Source organism: Stenella coeruleoalba (genome assembly GCF_951394435.1).
Source record: "Stenella coeruleoalba genome assembly, chromosome: 19".
In the NCBI taxonomy this organism is placed as follows: domain Eukaryota; kingdom Metazoa; phylum Chordata; class Mammalia; order Artiodactyla; family Delphinidae; genus Stenella; species Stenella coeruleoalba.
The window spans coordinates 15689003-15707574 of record NC_137165.1 but is presented as its reverse complement, the minus strand read 5'-3'; the positions used below and the strand labels follow the sequence as shown (position 1 = coordinate 15707574).

The 18572-nt window shown below is 39.3% G+C and overlaps 2 protein-coding genes across 3 annotated transcripts in view; one reads left to right on the top strand and one right to left on the bottom strand.

Annotated features, from left to right (window-relative positions):
- Nucleotides 1-10940, bottom strand: part of LOC307177398 (uncharacterized protein) — a gene marked incomplete at both ends in the record, with an annotated part of 51290 nt that extends 40350 nt beyond the window's left edge. The window contains 2 exons of the mRNA XM_079904502.1: nt 10012-10662; nt 10850-10940. Coding sequence (XP_079760628.1) covers nt 10012-10662; nt 10850-10940 — 742 coding nt within the window. The remainder of the gene's footprint in view (nt 1-10011; nt 10663-10849) is intronic.
- Nucleotides 10662-18572, top strand: part of TAOK1 (TAO kinase 1) — a 140250-nt gene continuing 132339 nt past the window's right edge. For both annotated transcript variants that reach the window (XM_079903959.1, XM_079903960.1), the window contains exon 1: nt 10662-10906. The gene's annotated coding sequence lies outside the window, so the exon portion shown is untranslated. The remainder of the gene's footprint in view (nt 10907-18572) is intronic.

Sequence of the window (18572 nt, the reverse complement as noted above, 5' to 3'; positions counted from 1 at the left end):
ACCTGTGTCCCCTGCATTGGCAGGCGGATTCTTAACCACTGTGCCACCAGGGAAGTCCCCAGCAGGTACTCTTAAATGAAGATGCCCCTACCTATCCTTTCAGCCTGAATTCCTACTCAAGATGCAGGATCTGGATCTTTTCCCCAAGCCACTTTCCCACATCTCTGATTTTCTCCCAAGAGTAGGAGGCTCCAGGGGACCACAGCTGACTCTGCCAGGCACAGAGGGTTGAGTCATTCTGCAGGCGTCAGAGCTGTTAGCAACAGCTCTGCTGATCTGTATGCAGCTCCAACTCCCTCTCCAGTTCAGAGTTTTGGAGCTGTCTTGTTCAAAAGTAAAGAACAGAACACAGATGGCTGGTAACAGGATCCCACAGGGGCCTCCTTTCCCACTGAGCCCATCCTGCTAATCCTTTTATAGGAGAAGAGGAAATAAATGGTGAATGAAGCAAAAAAGGAGTATCAGCTTTTGCTTGGTTCCTTGGGTCTTAGGATCTTGGATCTGAGAACAACCTTAACCTCCTGCTACCCATTACATTTCCCAAGCATTTTCCTGGTCCTTCTTTCTGGTCCTTCTTTCTTCACATCCACTTCTTTTCCCTCCCAGTTCTCTATTCTCTGTCGCATCTTTGAATCTGATGGAGTATTTTGTTGAATGTCTTCTATTTAATCAGGCAATTGTAATCCATACATGTATAGGAAAATCAAATGCACTAGAAATGCATTTATCAGTTTTATCTCTTGGGAATCCCTTTAGTTTCTTCTACTGAGGCAGCATAATGAATTACAAAGAGAACAGGCTTTGGAGCCAGAAAGTGGGTTCTAGGCTCTGTCCTAGGAAATAAATAAATACATTAAAAAAATCTGCTCTGTCATTTACTAGCTGCGTCATCTTGGGCAATTTACCTAACCTCTCTGAGCTGCAGATATGGCATCTGAAGATGTGTATAATAGTATCTACTTTGCCAGTTGATTTATAGATTAAATTAGACAGAGGTAAAACATAGTATCTGGGACATAATAGATGTGCCCAGTAAATGTTAACTCTTTCCTCCAGTCTCCTGTTGCAATAAATACGAGGTCCCTGATTTTCAAGAATCCGAAGAAAATTTTTCCCATCGAGAAAGTCAGCATCCATGCTCAGGTGCTGCAATTGAAGAAAGAAAGGTGAGTGGGAGGTGTGTGTGAGTGTTTTTGCAAGACTAGAGGACCAAGACTTTGTAATAACTAGCATGTGAATACGCTAATGTTGATTTCCCCCAATTTAAAGATTCTTGGTAAAGACTGCTGGTTTCCTCATGTTGCTGCTGCAGTGTGGTTGATATTAATTTATTTTCCTTGGAAGATAAGATGCTGGGTTGCTGATTAGGTAAGTTTTTATCCCTCTCTAAGCTTCACCAGAACAAAGGATCACTGCTCCTCTTCAGTTCAGGAAAGGAGGAGGATTGGTTGAAGTTTGTGTAAATTCCAGGAGAAAAGTTAAGTATGGTTTGGTATTATCCTTGGCACTGAGAATACCAGAAGTGTTTGTACAATCAGGTCAAATGCCACTGTTCAATTTATGTGATTACCAAAGACTCAGCTGATACAGGGCTGTGGTTTGACATGGTCCCTTTGTTCCCGATAATAAACATGTGTAATGTCAATTATACTAATGTGCTTTGCTCTATTTGAAACAAGGAGGCTGATGACGAGGCCAGGACACCGTACCTCATTCTCTCTGACCAGGTGCTCTCTGACAACACGCTTTTCCTGTCTTTCTTTGTAACTGGTAATTAGGTTCTCAGCTGAGCTGTCAGGAATCTTGACAGTTTTCACAGGCAGTCACCATCTGACAGTTTACACCTGTGGGCTTTTCACAGCTGGCATGTTCCCTCCCTGGAAAGCAAAGTTTCTCAAATCCTAAGCTCCTCCTATCATTCAAAGAGTCTGATGTGAGTGGAAGGATAGCTCTCTCAGTGCATCATCCAATTCCAAAGCAGACTCTTGGGTCCCGTGGTGGTGATGGGGGAAACCTCTGTATTCATGTATATCCTCAGCAGTAAGGGCATATAATTGGGCAATAGAGTGGGAGTGGTCCAAGTCAGAGGCGGCATGGGAGTTTGAGAATTTGACATAATCAAAAAGAGAGGAAAAAAATTAGCCAATAAAGTTGCTTTTTCTTTTGCTCTTAAAAAGCTCAACCCCTGTACACCCAAACAATTGAAAGCAGGGACTCAGATATTTGTACACCATGTTCATAGCAGCATTATTCCCAATAGCCAAAAGGTGGAAACAACCCAAATGTCCATTGACAGATGAATGCCTAAACAAAATGTGATACATACATACATGGAATATTATTCAGCCTTAAAAAGGAATGAAATTCTGACACATGCTACAACATGAATGAAACTTGAAGACATTATGCTAAGTAAAATAAGACAGTCACAAAAAGACAAACACTATGTGATTCCACTTATACGAGGTACCTGGGGTCATCAGATTCATAGCGATAGAAAGTAGACTAGAGATTACCGGGGGCGGGGGGTGGGCAGGACGGTGGAGGTTGTTGGTTAACAGGTATAGAGTACAGAATTTCAGTTTCTTAAAAAATTTTTTTCACTCTTTATTTTATATTGGAGTATAGCCTATCAGAGTTTCAGTTTTGGAATACGAAAAAAATTCTGGAGGTGGATAGTGGCAATGGTTGTACAACAATGTGAATGTACTTAGTGCCACTGAACTGTATATTTTCAAATGGTTAAAGTGGTAAATTTTGTTATGTATGTTTTACCACAGTCCCTTTTGGATTAGGGGACCTAGGTAGTCGATTAAAAGAAATCAGTTCTTCCCAGAAGCTCCTCAGATGGGCTCGCATACTTACCATGATCGCAGCACTGGCCAGACTGTACCATCAAGCCTATTTTGCTGCTCATGTCTTGTTTTTGCTGCCTAGCATCCACCTCCATTGCTGGGAACAAGCCTGTGCTCTATTCATAGTCTATGTGGTTCTTGTGACATTGCATTCCAGAGATGGAGCACGTTTATCAGGCCTAAGCCCCCAGTGTGTGCAGTGTATGACATTCCCCGGTGTCTGGCTCAGGGATGGGCACATGATCCAGATAGAGCCAATGAGAGGCAATAAAACTTTCTCTGGCATTTTGGGGAAAAAAATTCTCTTATTTTTTTCCTGAAATTTGATGACAATAATGATAACAAAAATAATGAAATAGTTAACACTTATTAAGTGCTTATCCCGTGCCAGGGAGAGTTCTGAACACAATTTATTTTCTTTAGCCCTCACAATAACTATACGGGGTAAGTACAGTTATTATTCCACTTTTACAAATGGTGGAACTGAGGCACAGAGTGTTTCAATTAACTTGTTGAAGTTCTCATAGCCGGTATGTGGTGAGGCCAGGCGTCAAACCAGGTCTCACTCTGAACCACTACAGTCTGTTGCCTTGAAAGGATGTAAGGACTGGAATTGCTGATGCTTCTTGCTGTGAAGTCTCCAGACCAAAGTTAACATGGTGGAAGTCCTAGAGATGAAACCAGAGCATTTAAGCCCTAAGCTAACTCTGCCTGAAGCCGGCCCGAACTGTGGACTTTTTAGCTTGTGTGAGCCAAAATATTCCCATTTTTTTCTTAAACTACTTTGGGTCTATGTCACTTACAGCCAAAGAGTCCTAAATGACTTAGGACTGTTTATTCGTTGGCCTTTTCCATCAGGCTGTGATCTCAAGAATAGGAATTGTATCTTATTCATCTCTATATCCATAGAGCCTAGCATAATGTACATGACTGACATTCAATAATGCTTGCTATCTTTCAATTCATTATTCCATAAACACTTATTGTGGGTTGTCTGTGTGTCAGAAATTGGGTTAGATGTGGGAGATGGAAGTACAGTGAGTGAATGAAGGCTGTTATCCTGGAGTATGTGGAAGAATAGCAACTATAAATGTTAATGTGATAGAGAAATCTAGGAAAAGATGCATATGTGTGCTAGAGTTCCCAGGAAGCTGCAGTCACCTTGGCACTATGTACCTGGATGCTGGGCATTTTCTGGGTTCCTGCACATGCCAGATACTTTCAGAATTGTCTTAACGTTCTAAGAATGTCTGGGAAGGCACCCGCCTCCCAAACTGACGTACATACCAGATACATAAATACCAGGTACCTGGTCTTGTCGTGTGAACCATGTGTTTTCCACTGTGCTTCTCTCTGTTGCTTGACTCTCAAAAGTGCATTCTGTAAAATAAGTATGCCCTGACCATTTCTCAGAGTTATGGTGAAGATCAAAAGAGGTCATAGATATGAAAGTTCTGTTGTGTCCAGGTGATAGTTGCTTTCTTTTACCTGGCCACAGCAAGTGCCAATATATTGTACTCTAGCTAGCATCCCCACAACACCATATCATTTGGCCTTGCCAGCAGTTCTATTCTTCTTGTAGTGAACATCTGTTGTTTTTGTCTGTCCAGAATTTCTCCCTCATCTTCTGGCAGAAAATACCCTACATTCCTTTAAGGAATTTCCTCTCCATCGCTCTGTGTAGTTTTGTGGAACTGTTACTCTGAGCCTCTTGCCACAGAGTGGACACACAATCCTAGCTAGGGCAATCAAAATGTCTCACCCCTTGGTGAAATGACTAGCCCAGAGAAGGGCATATAACACAGGGTCCAATTTGGGCCACTCAAAGATGTTCCTTTGGATATTATATACTGTTAGGTGAGAGTGAGAAGCTTTCCTTTGCCTTTAGGGTCACTAAACTGGGATGAACTGTAAATCTGGACTTCTGTGGCCATTCCTCCCATTCCACTCTGCCCCCTGCCTCAGTCCAGCATCCATGCCTCTGCTACCTGAATAAACTACTAAGATGGAAGTTCATCTAATATGATCTATGTGAAGCCTGTTTGCACCTCTCATGGAAACACTGTCTCTGGTCCATAAGACCCAAATTCTGATCTGCTCGTCCTCACAAAGTACCAAATGACTTCAATTTCTACATTTACAATATTGTTATATTTTTGTGTTGAGAACATTTGTGAAGAGGAGAAATAAAGGATGAGTTTCATGATAACCATTTATATGGTACCATTTGATCACTAGACTAGACCTCTGTCCCCTGCTCGGGGGTTTTGGGCAACAGGTGAGAGAGAGCAGGTTATGCAGGAAAGGCCACATAGCAGGAGAGATTAAGTGGTTGTATAAACCTAAATTTTGGGACGGGGCTCCTGTCACTAGTGATCATAATACAGTGTCATATCAGCAAAGGAAGCATCTGGTTAAAACCAATATTAGAAATGCCCTTGATTCGTTTCCTGTGTATAGACAGTATTAATGGCAGCATTCAGTGTTGGGGTATATTAAACTAGATGACAGCAGTGGGAAGCACCCGGATCCTCAGTTGCATTCCCCACTCCAATACAAACACAGACAACCTTATAACAAAATCCAATCTATGGAGAAAAATAGCCAAGCAATTGGGAGCTGGGTATGGTGCGTGGAGAGACTGAAAACGGGAAACAAAAAGAGGCAAACACCTGACAAAATTCTTTTAATTCCTAAAGCACTGGACTTTTCAGTTACAGGGTTTAATAAACTTCCTTTTTTTTTTCCCCTGTAAGGTGATTTCAATCGTCACTTTCAACCAAAGACTTCTTACCAGTATCATATTACTGCCTAGCAAAGAGAAGGCTAAAGAGGAGGCCCAAAGACAATCCTAGGCCAATAAAATAACAACTTATTTTAAGTTTTGATTGCCAGCTGTTTGTTTCATATCCTGCATATCAGAACTCTGGTAGGAATTTGTGTTTTCAATTGTGGCAGATGTCAGCCAAAGACATGGGCATGACAAAATCACCAATTGGTCCAGAAGATACATTCCAAAAACCTCTCAGTCCACAGACATGCTGCCCAACCCTTGCCACATTCACAGATGTCCCAGACAGTCGTGATGCACTGATCATGGGTGCCTGCCAGAGGGTAGTGTCAGAGCAGTGCAATGGATATTTACCTCCTGACACATACACAATAACAGCTAACACTTTAAAACATTTCCCATGGGTTAGGCACTTTACATGGTATCTTATTTAAATCCTCACACAACCCTGTAAGGAAGGTAACGTTAACCCCATTCTACAGATAAGGAAAGCAACACCCAGCCTGGTTATGAAACTGGCACAAAGTAACATACTCACTGACAGGAGTAAGAGATGGAGGTGGGACTCCACAGTCAATGTTTTTAACTACGACTGTACTACCTTCACATCCATTGCCTGATATCTTCAGGGCTGGCTTTCTTTTAGACTCCGGTGCGGCTGCTTTAATTTATTCATGGCTTGCTGCAGATGCTTATCTGATAGATACATGAGACTGAAAGGTTTCTAGGACAGGACTTTCTTGAACTGAATTGTATTCTACCATCCTTAGGGGACCTTGGCCCAGCATTTGTCTATTTCTGTGGGTTAAAATAGAATAATCTGCTGCCTCCACATGCAGGGCATTTTCAAATGTGGCATTTGTAAAAGGTTCACAAAATGAACCCGATTAATACGGGGATGCAGAGCTCAAGAACCAACTCTGTATATGATGAGTGTTACTTTGCAGTCTGTGAAACCATGCTTCTATCAGGCAGCCTTTTGTAGACACATCTGAATGAGGTATGACCACCAGACTTTAAGCTGTCAACAAATTTAACAAGTATTTGTTAAATTGAGTTGAACATGACTTGGTCTTTTAATGAGTGACAATACTGAACAGATAGTTTCATTAGCTAGATATCATATCAGTCAGTGTACCCACCCACACATTGACAAGCTATCTTTTTGCACACAGATACATGTGCAACAACAAATACACTGACATTACACGGTCAGGCATCTCTTAAACACTCGAAATGTGTACATGGCATCAAGCTATCCTCGGTTGGTGATACCAGGAGTATAATATGGTAGAAAGAAAGCATGCTTTGGATTCATTCACAACTAGGTTCAAATTCTAGCTCACCACTTATTTATTAGTTTTTTGATTTTGGGGAAGTGACATAAACTCTCTGAACCCTGGTTTCCTTACCTATAAAACAGAGGTAATAATAATAGTACATCACAAGTTTGTTGTGAGGATTAAATGAGACAATGTTTGGAAAGAACTTATTCTTGGTTTTGCCACTGCTTGGGTAACTTTTCTGTCAAGGTCAAATCATGGTTGGTACCCATTCATCTCCCACAGCTTTCTGACCCCAATTTATAGGCTCAAAAGAATACCTAGTTGAGATATGAGATGGCCTCTCAGGGAGGTGACACTTGAAGCATATTAGCCGTTAGCAGAAGAGTGAATAATATCAGCATGGTAGGAATATCCTAAGGTTAGAGAGGTATGCAGGGGTTTTGTTTGGATTTAATTTGGAAGGCTTTGGGGAGTCATGCAAGAGTTTTAAGCAGAGAAATTAAACATTCAGCTTTTAGAAATTGCATTTTAGGAAGAATAAAACCATTTAGCTCAGGACAGAGAATGGGGCATCCTGAGGGGTAGCAAGGAGAGTAGTTGGAAGGCAATTACAGTACCTCAGGTGAGAAACTGAGGTATGAACCACCACAGCAGAAGCAATGGGGATGAAGAACGAGACCAATCCAAGAAGTGTTCAGGAGTTAAATCCACAGAAAGTGCAATATCTGCAACCATTCTAAGCATTGACTTATTTTCCTACCATCGATGAGTATAATTTTCTTTTTTTTGATAAATTCTAAAAATTAAATAACTGATATGTTTTGCAGTATCTACTAACAGTACTTTCCTGTTGAACAAATTTGACATTGGGATAAGCCCATGTGTAGGTGTGTGTGTGTGAAATTTGAAGAATTTGAGGAGGGAGGCCTATTTGCACCAGATCATAGGCACAGATCTGGAATAATAATAATAATAATGAGACAGCCAGAATCTCTTAAGATGCCCCATGTGCTGAGGAAATGGGGCGGGGGAAACTACAATTTGTGGTAGAGGTGGAGGTAAGTGTGAGAACGAGGTAGTGGCAGATACAAAATACTATAAAAACACCACACATACAACGTCAAATCTTTAGATTTAACTACCAGTTTATAAGAAATATAATCATTGAAGCAAATATGAAATGACATCATGAGGAGGCAACTGGCCAAGTCCAGAATGTGGAAAATTCTTAGGATATATAATCTGATTTCTTCAACAAATAAACTACATATGAAAAAGAAAGAAAAAAGGAAGGAAGGAAGAAAAAAGGAAGGGGAACATGAAAAGAGACTTAAGAGACATATTTATCAATCAAATGCAAAGTGGAGAATTTGTTCAGACCCTGATTCAGATAAATGTGCTATGAAAAGATATTTTGGAAACTATTGGGAAAAACTGAACACTGATTGGGTATTAAATAATATTAAGGAAGTATTGTAAAGGTGTGATAATGAAATCAAGGTTATGTTACAACAAAAGTATTTGTTAGAGATACGTATTAAAGTGCGTACTTACAGGTGAAATGTTATGATGGTTTATTAGAGATTTACTTAAAAGTACATGGGGTGAGGGGAAAGGTTGTGGGAGAATAGGTGAAACAAGATTGATAAAGTGTGATAACAGCTGAAGCTGGATGATAGACACATGGTTTACTATTCTATCTGACTCCTTTTTTTGTATGTGTGAAATTTTCTATAAAAAGATTAAGAACAAATACTATGGGAAAGCATGAATCTCTTTCCATTCCCAAATGTATGAAGTAACTAGAACATTCTTGCTGTAACACTTTCAGAAGATGGGATCAGGACTGGAGGGGCATCATTTAAGGAGTGGGTGGAGGATGAGGGGCTTCAGGGACAGGAAGGTACAAGAAAAACTGGTTTTGAGTGGTGCTGAAAAGCCAAAGAGGAACACAAGTTTCAAGATGGAAGGAGTATCAACTGTGTCAAGTATTGTAGATGTCAAGAAGGAAGGGATTAAAATGAATACTCCACTAGGCATAACTAAGGAGGACACTCTTGACCTTGGCGAGATCAAATTCTTAATTTTCTGTGGAGGTGGGATGATAGACAAATTTTCCAAGACTTTGTCTGTGAAGGACAGGAGAGGTGAAGATCATAATCTTTCTTTTCCCCTCAGAGAAGGAGAAACTTGGGCTTGTTTTTTTAAATTTTATTTTGTTTTATTTGTTTTGTTTTTAATGCTGAGGGGAAGTTGCCGTTTGAGAATGGTTGACGATATAGGTGAAAAGAGTAATGACTGACTGACTTGCAAAGCAAGGACCCTTACTAGGAGAGGGAACATTTAGAACAAATTACATGTACATCCGGCTGAAGCAGAGAGCTTGTTTTTTCTGATCACAGCCAATGTACTTTCCTAGTTTATTGTAACTTCCAACAACTGTTCTGGTGTACATTTTCACTCACAAATCTCACACAACAGATCTATTCATCTCAGTTGTTTTACTGATTGAAGAACCAAGATTTTTTATGACTGCACCTTAGGCATACCTTTTGGTTCTTGAATAAAATTTCTCTTTGTGGCCCACTGGAGGGGTTTTCCCCTAAAAAAATGTTTTTCATTTAAAAAAATGAGAAGCACTACCTCTTCCCTTAGAACTCTTTAGTTTGTTTACTGCACTTGTTACTCAACCTACTCAATCCACAAAAACTTTTCAAGAATTTGTCCCTTTCCTACCATCGCTAACTATAGGATGGTTTAGCTCTGTATTTCCAACTCTTGTTACAGTTCCAAAAATTATTATAAACGTTTAGAATCTGAAAAACTCAGTTACATACTGATTACGCTGACCAGCTTACCTCTGAATTCCACGGAGGGATTGAAATAAGGTGTGTAAGAAGGGGGCTATTCAACATGTCAGGGCAAGCTTCTCATTCGCAGGGTTTTCTGGGGGGGACGGATATTTTGGGAGTGGGAAAAGCAAAGGAGAAGAGCAGATAAGCTCTTCTTTCTTAGATTTCAGGGTGAAATGAATGCACCTGACGCTTCTTTCTTAGATTTCAGGGTGAAATGAATGTACCTGACGCCCACGTGGCAGAACGGCTCCGCCAGGTGAGCGAGGCCGGACTGGAGACACAACGGAACTCTGGGCCATTCTGGAGACTCCGCCCAGTGTAAGCACTCGCGCGCTGCCGTGAGGGCGTGCACGCGTACGCAGTCTTGCCTCGCGCAGGGTCGAGCCTGTCAGGCGGGAAATCTCGCGAGATTGGAGACTGGGATGACTGTCGGGAGGAGGGGAGTGGTGTCTGGGAAGGGGGGGGAATCTGGGCAGCGGCCGGGCTCTGTGGCTTCAGGGCTCGGAGAGAGAGAGAGGGAGGGTGGCAAAGAGAGTGAGTCGGTGCCGCCGCCTGCCTAAGGAGAGAGGAGGGGTCCTGCTTGCCTGCGCCCTTCGTGGGCCGAGAGCGCGAGGCACCCGCGAACCTCTGAGGCCTCCAGCCCCTGGGGACCCCGCCCCGCCGGCCGGCCGGCCCGGGGCCTCTCTTCCCTTTGTGAGCGCCCCCTTCCCAGGGGTGGTGGTGGCTGAGGTCTGTGCGTGGGCCCGCCCGCCGAGGGGCCGCGGCGGGGGACCGAGAGGGCCTCGGCTGTGTGAGGACGGGAGGCGGCCGAGGCCCGGGCCGGTTCCCCCGAGGCGGCGGCGGCGGCGGCGGCTCCCGGCACTTCCCCGCGCCATCTTAGCTGAGTCCAAGCGCTGAGGGCGCCTCCTCGACCCCGGTAGTCCCTTCGCCCCCCCCCCCCCCCCCGCCCCTTGTCGCAGAGCTTGGGCTGGGCGGCTTGCTGGGGCTCCGGGGGGGGGGGCGGCGGTCTGTCGCCTGGCCCCCTCCTCCTCCTCACTCCTCGCCCTCCAGCGTAGCGGCTACCCAAGCGCTGCAGGGGGCTGTGGCTGCCTACTCCGCCCCAGACCTGTCGGCGAAAGGGTAAGGGCACCTCTGCCTTGGGAAAGGGAGACATGGAGGGGGCGGGGAAATTCGGCCCACTTTGGCCGCTGCGCGGAAGAAGGGATGTGGGGGTGGGGTGGGGGAGGGAGACAAGGAGGGTCTGTGATTCTGTGGGTGGGGTGAAGAAGCTGGTGAGCTGGGCGCCCTCCCGTTTTGAGGGGCAAGAGCAATTACATTCCTCTTTCCTGAGGGTTACCGGAAGGGGTGGTAGAAGAGGATGTCTCGAGGAAGGTGTGGCCCTCCTAGGGAGACTGGGTTGATGTGCACCCCGATTTAAAGGCGCGAGGTCCCTTTCCCTTCTGATTCCTCTGCTCCTCCCTCTCCTCCTTTGTAGTGTCTGTGAATTCTTGGGAAGGGAGACCGCTCTGGGTAGTCTACTGGGTGGATTCCCACCCTCCCTCCTTGCTCGGGAAATCTGTACCCCTCTTCTCTAGGGGTGATGGAAGCGTTTCTTTCCCTCAACCTTTCCCCATTCTTTAGTCTACTGCAGTGCTGCAGAAGTCCAAGGCAGTTTCTTCATACACAGGCCCGTGTATACACTGAAGGGAGGGGGAGCAAGAGAGGGAAGTAATGGCGCTTCCCTTAGAAAGGTTACCCCTTTTCCTTTGGTTTTAAATCGATAACGGTACTGGTTTAATACTCCTCCCCTGAGATCTGTCCCTGGGAAGTATGTCTGTTACTGTTGGGGGGCTACGGCCTCTCAAGAGAGACCCTGCCATGTTAGAACAGTTTTGATGTCTCTCTCTTTTCAAAACACTGGGTTGACTTTTTTTGTGTGTGAGCATATTGGGTTTTCGTTAGGATTAAAATAAAATAATTTTGTACTCCCTCATTTCCCTCTTTTTTTTTCTTCCTATGACTTTCGTAGTTCTTGAAGAATTATTAAAGATTATTGTATACAGACAGGCTGTCTGATGGACATTCCTTCTCCCTGAGCTGTGAATTTTTAGGGTTAATACTTTTGTATACATTGAAATCGGAATTTTCCGAAAATGATTAGGTTACAAACCTTTCTGTTGAAAATGCCTTGTTTCTTAATGTAATAAAAATTAATAAAGATTAATTTGCCTAATGATATTGTGATAGGATCTGTATTCTGTAGTCAGTAAGTCGTTTTTCCACTTCTTTTGCTTCATGTCATATTTGTTTAAAACAAATCATCTTATCTGGTTTACAGTAGTACTTGTTGGTTTTGTTTAGTAGAGTAGAAATAAATTTTAAAAAAATTAACATTCTGGAAGTGTGTTGCCAAGTTCTTGTGACCAAAGAGTAGTCTTGAAATCTACAGTTGATACTTTTTTCTTTAAGTATTTAGAGTTACTGATGAAGTGATTTCAAAATGTTCCGTACATGAATATTCATATAATTAAATAACTTTTATACAAAGTGATGAAGGTGACTAAACTAACTACAGAGATCTTGTCTTGACGTTTTACTAGCAAGTTGTATTTGGTGTTTAAGCTTTACTTAGTGGGTGACTTGTTTTTAAATACTTCCAAATGCCATCTGCATATTACATTGTCCATCAGAGCTTTTTTGGTGTTTGTTGTATTTTGAAACCTGTTTTAAGACAGGTATTTAAAGATGTTAGTAGTAGTGGTGTTAAGCATTAATTTAGTTTCTGTCATCTTATTTCATGATTTTAATATAGGGAGACACATTAATGGTATGTTAAATCAGTTTTTATTGTTTTTCCTCAGCAAATGGAATTCTCCTTACTTTATTCTCTTTTGATTTTTATCTGAACTCATTTTAACTTAAACAGCACTTCTCATTTGAATCTTTATTTCATGGCACAAAGCTGCATGTTGTGGTGTGTAGTTTTCCCCTCTTTGGCAAATTGTGAGGTAAAGTCTAATTCCTGTGTTATGGCTTGTCGGTAATTAATTCATATATACTAGCATGTATAAACCCAAGCATACTGCTCAGTAAAAAGTGACTGTTTTTGTCTTCGAAAGGTGAAGGCAGAGGGGATTTATCAATAAGGGCTACAAAACTTAAGGATGTACACTGGATATAGGTAAACTACTTGCTATATATCAGCATACTAGAACTAAGAGGTACTCTTTAGAACAACTATGAAGAAACCCTTTTCAGTAGTTGGTAGGAATTCGGTTAAAGGTGGTAAAACTATGTTCATGACCAATTAGATAAATTCATTATTAAGGAAAAACTGTCTGCGGGTTATTGCAGGTGAGTTCTGATGCCCCTGTCAGAAAGAGAAACTAAGAGCTGTTAGTCTGAGTTAATTGATTCCAGATTATATGGTACCTCTTGGGTTTCTAGTTATCTACAAAATGGCAGTGTACATCACTTCCTGTTCTTTCACAACTGATTCTCTGAATTCCCTCTTAGTGACTTAATTTTTGGCATTCTGATACCTGATTTGTTAATTTGGTTATAATTCTCATGTTTTATAGATGGAAGAATTTCTAAGAATCAATTGGGTTTAAAGGCTTTGTATAGTCTAGGATTATCTTGACAGTAACTAAATTTCCTTCCAAATTAAAGGATAGTTTCTCAAACAGATTTAAACTGAGAGGTTTTAAAGAAATACAGCAATATACAGGACCAAAAGTATGAGTGAATTGAATAGAAAATAATTATTGTATTTTCTGTAATACATATTTTGGGAGAACTGTAGATGTGGCAGTTAACTGACCATGTTAATATAAAACAAGTTTTCTTTACATCAAGGTATATACATGATATTTGGTCCCATACTGTGATGCCATCCCAGTAGTAAGAAAGAAACTGATTACTTACAGAATGCTAGGACTGAATACTCTTAACTAACCATAAAAAGTGTAATTTATTTTAAGAATTTGCTGGTACTTAGTAGATATGAATACTTAGTAAATCCGGAAGTTATCTAGGGGGCCAACTGTTGGCATTGAAATTAGATTTGAGATTAATCTGTTATTCAAATTAATAAATTCTTTGTTTTTCATTTGACTGCTCTGTATAGTAAAATCATTTTATTTCTCCTCTGTATATCTTTTTGGTTATCAGTAGTCTGTTGTAATAATTGTACTCATACTGATTTAACCTTTTAGAAATTAGGAGCTTTTTTCTATGTATAAGGTAAGGGCTGCTATTCAGTTCAGGATCATATATGAATGCATCTCTTCTAAAAAGTGTCAATTCTGTAGTTAAGTCTTGCATAAAATTGAGATTGTTCCATTAAGCAGAGTGCCAACGTATGTTCGTCTGCCTTTAGGTTTCTGTACTTGTTCATGGCTGGATTATTTTTTTATATTCTTCAAGATTTCAAATTCTAAAAATGTAAGTGTAAAAGATACAAACCTCTATTCATTCCATTATATTGGATTAAAATATTTTAATTTTAATGATAAAAATTGATATTTAATATCATTAAAGTGTTTCATACCTTTTTAAAAAATCCACATGAATTTAAATGCTGTGTGGAGGGGCTAGAAACAATTACTTTCAATTGGGATGTTCTTTTAACATTTGGTAACAATTATTTCTGTATCAGTCTCTTCTGTTTGTGCTAGAAGCAGACTTTTTGTTCTGAAATACAGTTTAAGGCTGCATTTTCTTAACTAGTGACAAAATTAAGCAGCCCATAAAAGGTGGAAAGGTTTTTCACAATATAAAAAATTTATGTGGCATGTAAATAAAGTTAATAAAAGTACAGGTTACTAGGTACTTTGCATAATTAATATATAGCCTGTTAAAAATGCCAGTAGCAGTGACATTGTTATAAAAGCATAACTACATTTAATTGGCCTCTAACTTATCTTTAAAGCTGAGAAGGGGCTGAATTTTCTTTCTGATAAAATTATTCAATATGATTATGTTGTGCAGATTCAGAAGTAGATGAATTACTTCATTTAGAAAGACATGCAAAGTTTAGTTTCTGAGAAAAACATCAACAGATACTGGAATGGAACAAAATATTCGGGTCTGCAGCCACCAATAATACAACTGTCACTTAATATATCTTAATTTTACCATTTATTAGCTGTGTAACTTCTTTATATAACATTTTTAAGCCTCACTTTCCCTGTCTATAAAATGAAAATAATGCCTACTTTATAAGGTTGCTAGGTTTAAATGGGATAACCCTTGTTAAGTACCTAATGTATTGTTTGATACATAGTAAGCACCCAATAAGTTGTTGGCTGTCACATATTAGCCACTTAATAAATGTTTACAAATGAAAATAGTGAGTCTAATATTTAAGAATGAATTACATTCCATAATTTTGATTTGAAGTTGGATTTATACATTTGGAGCTCAACGTATATTTTTTAAAGAAATGGTTCGAATTTCTAACCAAGAATAGCTTACAAACTTTTTTGTACCTGAAATGGACTACTATGTAGTTCTATAAGAGATTTTCTTTTTCCTTTGCTGGATGTAAAACCTGTCCTAAAGAACAAAATTTCCTTCCTCTTTGGTACTTCATTTGTTTATTTAAGTCTTTTGCTATCATACTTCTACTTCCTGGAACTCTTTTCACCATCCCTGGCTTTGAGGGAATCCAAAGTACTCATGTTCTCCTAAGCGTTTTTTTTAGGTATGTTTTGTAGGTATGTCTCATCTTGAAAGTGCTTTATATTCCACAGTATATTAATTCAGCAAATGTTAAGTGATGATTACATGCCAATAAGGTTTGGTCCCTGCCCTGGAGGAATTCTGTCTTCTCACTTTTTCCACTTCCTAAATAGTTTTCTCAAACCAGATATTCAGAGGAAAGCAAGGATCTTCCTGTGGTTGTCAGTTCCTCTAAGCCAGTGCTTTTCAAACTTCAGGTTGTGACCCATTAGTGACTTGTCAGTTCAATTTACTGGGTCACAACACCAATTTTTTTAAATAAAAAATAATGGGAAATACCAGAGTGTGTTGTGTAAGTAAGGGTGAGCATTGTAATGGGAAACTTTTTTTGGCTTTATTTTTATGTGTTCTGGGTACACAGATAAATTTTTTTGAAGTTTCTTTTTGAACTCATGCTTTTTACTTCTAACTGCATATTTCTGAAGTATGAATATGCTTGTTTTTTCTTTTTCTTTCAACAATTCTCCTTTCAATCTCTCCTGATTCTAGTCTCTAGTCTATTTGTTAGTTATGTTGCACATATTTACCGTTCCTAGGTCTCAAAGCTTGTTGGGGTACTGATAGGTCCTGGGCAGGATACCAGCAGTTTTGGGTATGATGATAACTTCTGAGGTTTTTATATTGGGGAGCATGTTATCACATGCTCTAATGTCACGTCTTATGTATGTGAGGGCAATTTCTCATGAATTGCAGGATTTATTTTAAAAAAAGAAAACTTTATTTGGAGCATAATAAGAAAATATCTTTTATTTTTATTTGAGTCATATATAGATTTAATTTTAAACTATTAATTGCACTATATATATGTTTGTTTATTTGTTTGTTTGTTTTTTTGCGGTACGCGGGCCTCTCACTGTTGTGGCCTCTCCTGTTGCGGAGCACAGGCTCCGGACGCGCAGGCTCAGCGGCCACGGCTCACGGGTCCAGCCGCTCCGCGGCATGTGGGATCTTCCCAGACCAGGGCATGAACCCGTGTCTCCTGCATCGGCAGGCGGACTCTCAACCACTGCGCCGCCCTATTAAGTATTTTAAAAAAATTTCAGTGTGCTTCAGTGCATTACATCTAATGATATCCTTATATTTTGGTTGATGTTTTTAGTTCACTTATGGTGGTAGTTACGAGTCTCTAGTTTGTATTTTGGACTGATTTTTTCCAGTTTGTTTCCACTGAAGCAGAGAAAGGTTTTAGAAAAAGTTGATGAACAGCATTACTAAACAAGGTCAAGGTTTTTCCTTTTTTACACTTGGGAATTTAGTGTCACCCAAAATTGGAAAACTTGTCTCTTTGCCAAAAGCATCCATATTTTTGATTGTAAAGACTAAAATTACTTATTAACCTATAATGGTACTTGATAAGGAAACTTTACTCTTCACTGTTGCACTCTGTATAGTATGTGTTACAGTATTTAATATACTGCGGTTAAGGAAGCTCATGCTGTGTAAATGGTAGATGATGATTGTGATGTTTTTTATAGGGAACATCACATTATTGGAGTACGGTATTTCAGTTGGTTTTGTTTCTTACAATTCAAGGGTTTTGAGTCCTGGGGGCGCAGTATAATGTGCTCACTCTCAGATTCTTTACTTTGACATATGTGCTTGTTACTGATGATAATTTTTCCATTACCCAGAAAAGCACAAGTAATTTGAAAATACTGTAATGAAAAGATCCTTTTATCTTTAGTTTAGATACTGACAAAATATTTTTGTGTATTATGTGTGAAAGTTCAGTTCTATGAAATAATGCCATAAAACTTAAATCAAGAGTAAAAAGATTTTAAGGAAAAGATGGGAAAATTTTCTATTTAGGAAAGAAATGTTCTGTAGTAGAGAAACTTGAATGCTAGCAATAGAAAGTATAGAATTTGGATATTTCTTTGTTTATGTGGCATTTTGATTGAACTGATTATGCATATGCATACAAATGTATGGTAAACTGGTTGGAGAGGTCCACTGCCTTCAAGAATAGCATGGTTTTAGGGGAAAACAAAAATATTGATCGACGAATTTTGTTTTTGTAATATGTATTAGATAATTTGATAAATTAGAAGAATAAGTTTCACAAGAGAGTTTATTACTGTAGTAAATGATGTTATACCAAAATCCTAAATAATGCATTGTTACCAAATGAATTTTTTTCTTTCTCTGGTTGAATACATGTGAAATACGTGTTGTTTATTATTTGATAATCAAATAAATGGTAAGGGTGGTGGGCTTTTTAAAATTTGTTTTTTGTTTTCTTTCTGCATTTAGTAGTTTCAGTATCAGAAGTGAATTAGATTTTGTGTCTTTAAGGAAGACCAAATGTGATTTTTTTGCAATTGTTTTTTTCAGTCAACAAGAATGAACCTATGTTGAAAGTTAAATGTTTTGAGAACTTTAAATAGGAATCAAATAAAGAACTTTCATTTTTATTTATCAGATTTGAAATGTAGATGTATTAATAATGTATCATTCTCTCAAAAATTTAAGTTGGAGACTTAGTCTCCTAACATTTTACAGTCTGTCTACTCTAAAGAACTAAATTTAACAAGACATCTGGTTAATTTAAGAGCCTTGTAAATACACATTTTCTTTCAACCTTCCTGGAGATGGCATGGAATATATTAGGGGAGGAATGGTGAAATAGATACAGTAAGCAAACATCGAAAATGCGTTTTATGATTATCTTTGAGGTGGTAAATCCAGTCATTAACAATATAATGGTTCTGCTTTTGACGTACGACATGTTTATTAAATAATACAAAAACTGTCTAATTGTTTTTGACAATTAATATATTAAGGTACACCACCATTCTGTTTTTTTTAACATGAATTATATTGGATTAATATTAGGTGAAATGGTATCCCAAATTTTAGTATCTATTATTCTACTTTATCTCATTCAAGTGGCATTGTGATATGAGATTATAACATTTTTTTTTTGAAAAAGTGTTCTTTGTTAAATCCTTTTGAAGCATAGTCATTAAGCTCTTTGGTTTACTCATATTTGGTTTAAGCTTAATATAGAAATCAATTTCAGTTTAACACTTTGAGATACATAGGTTATAATTTATGATCT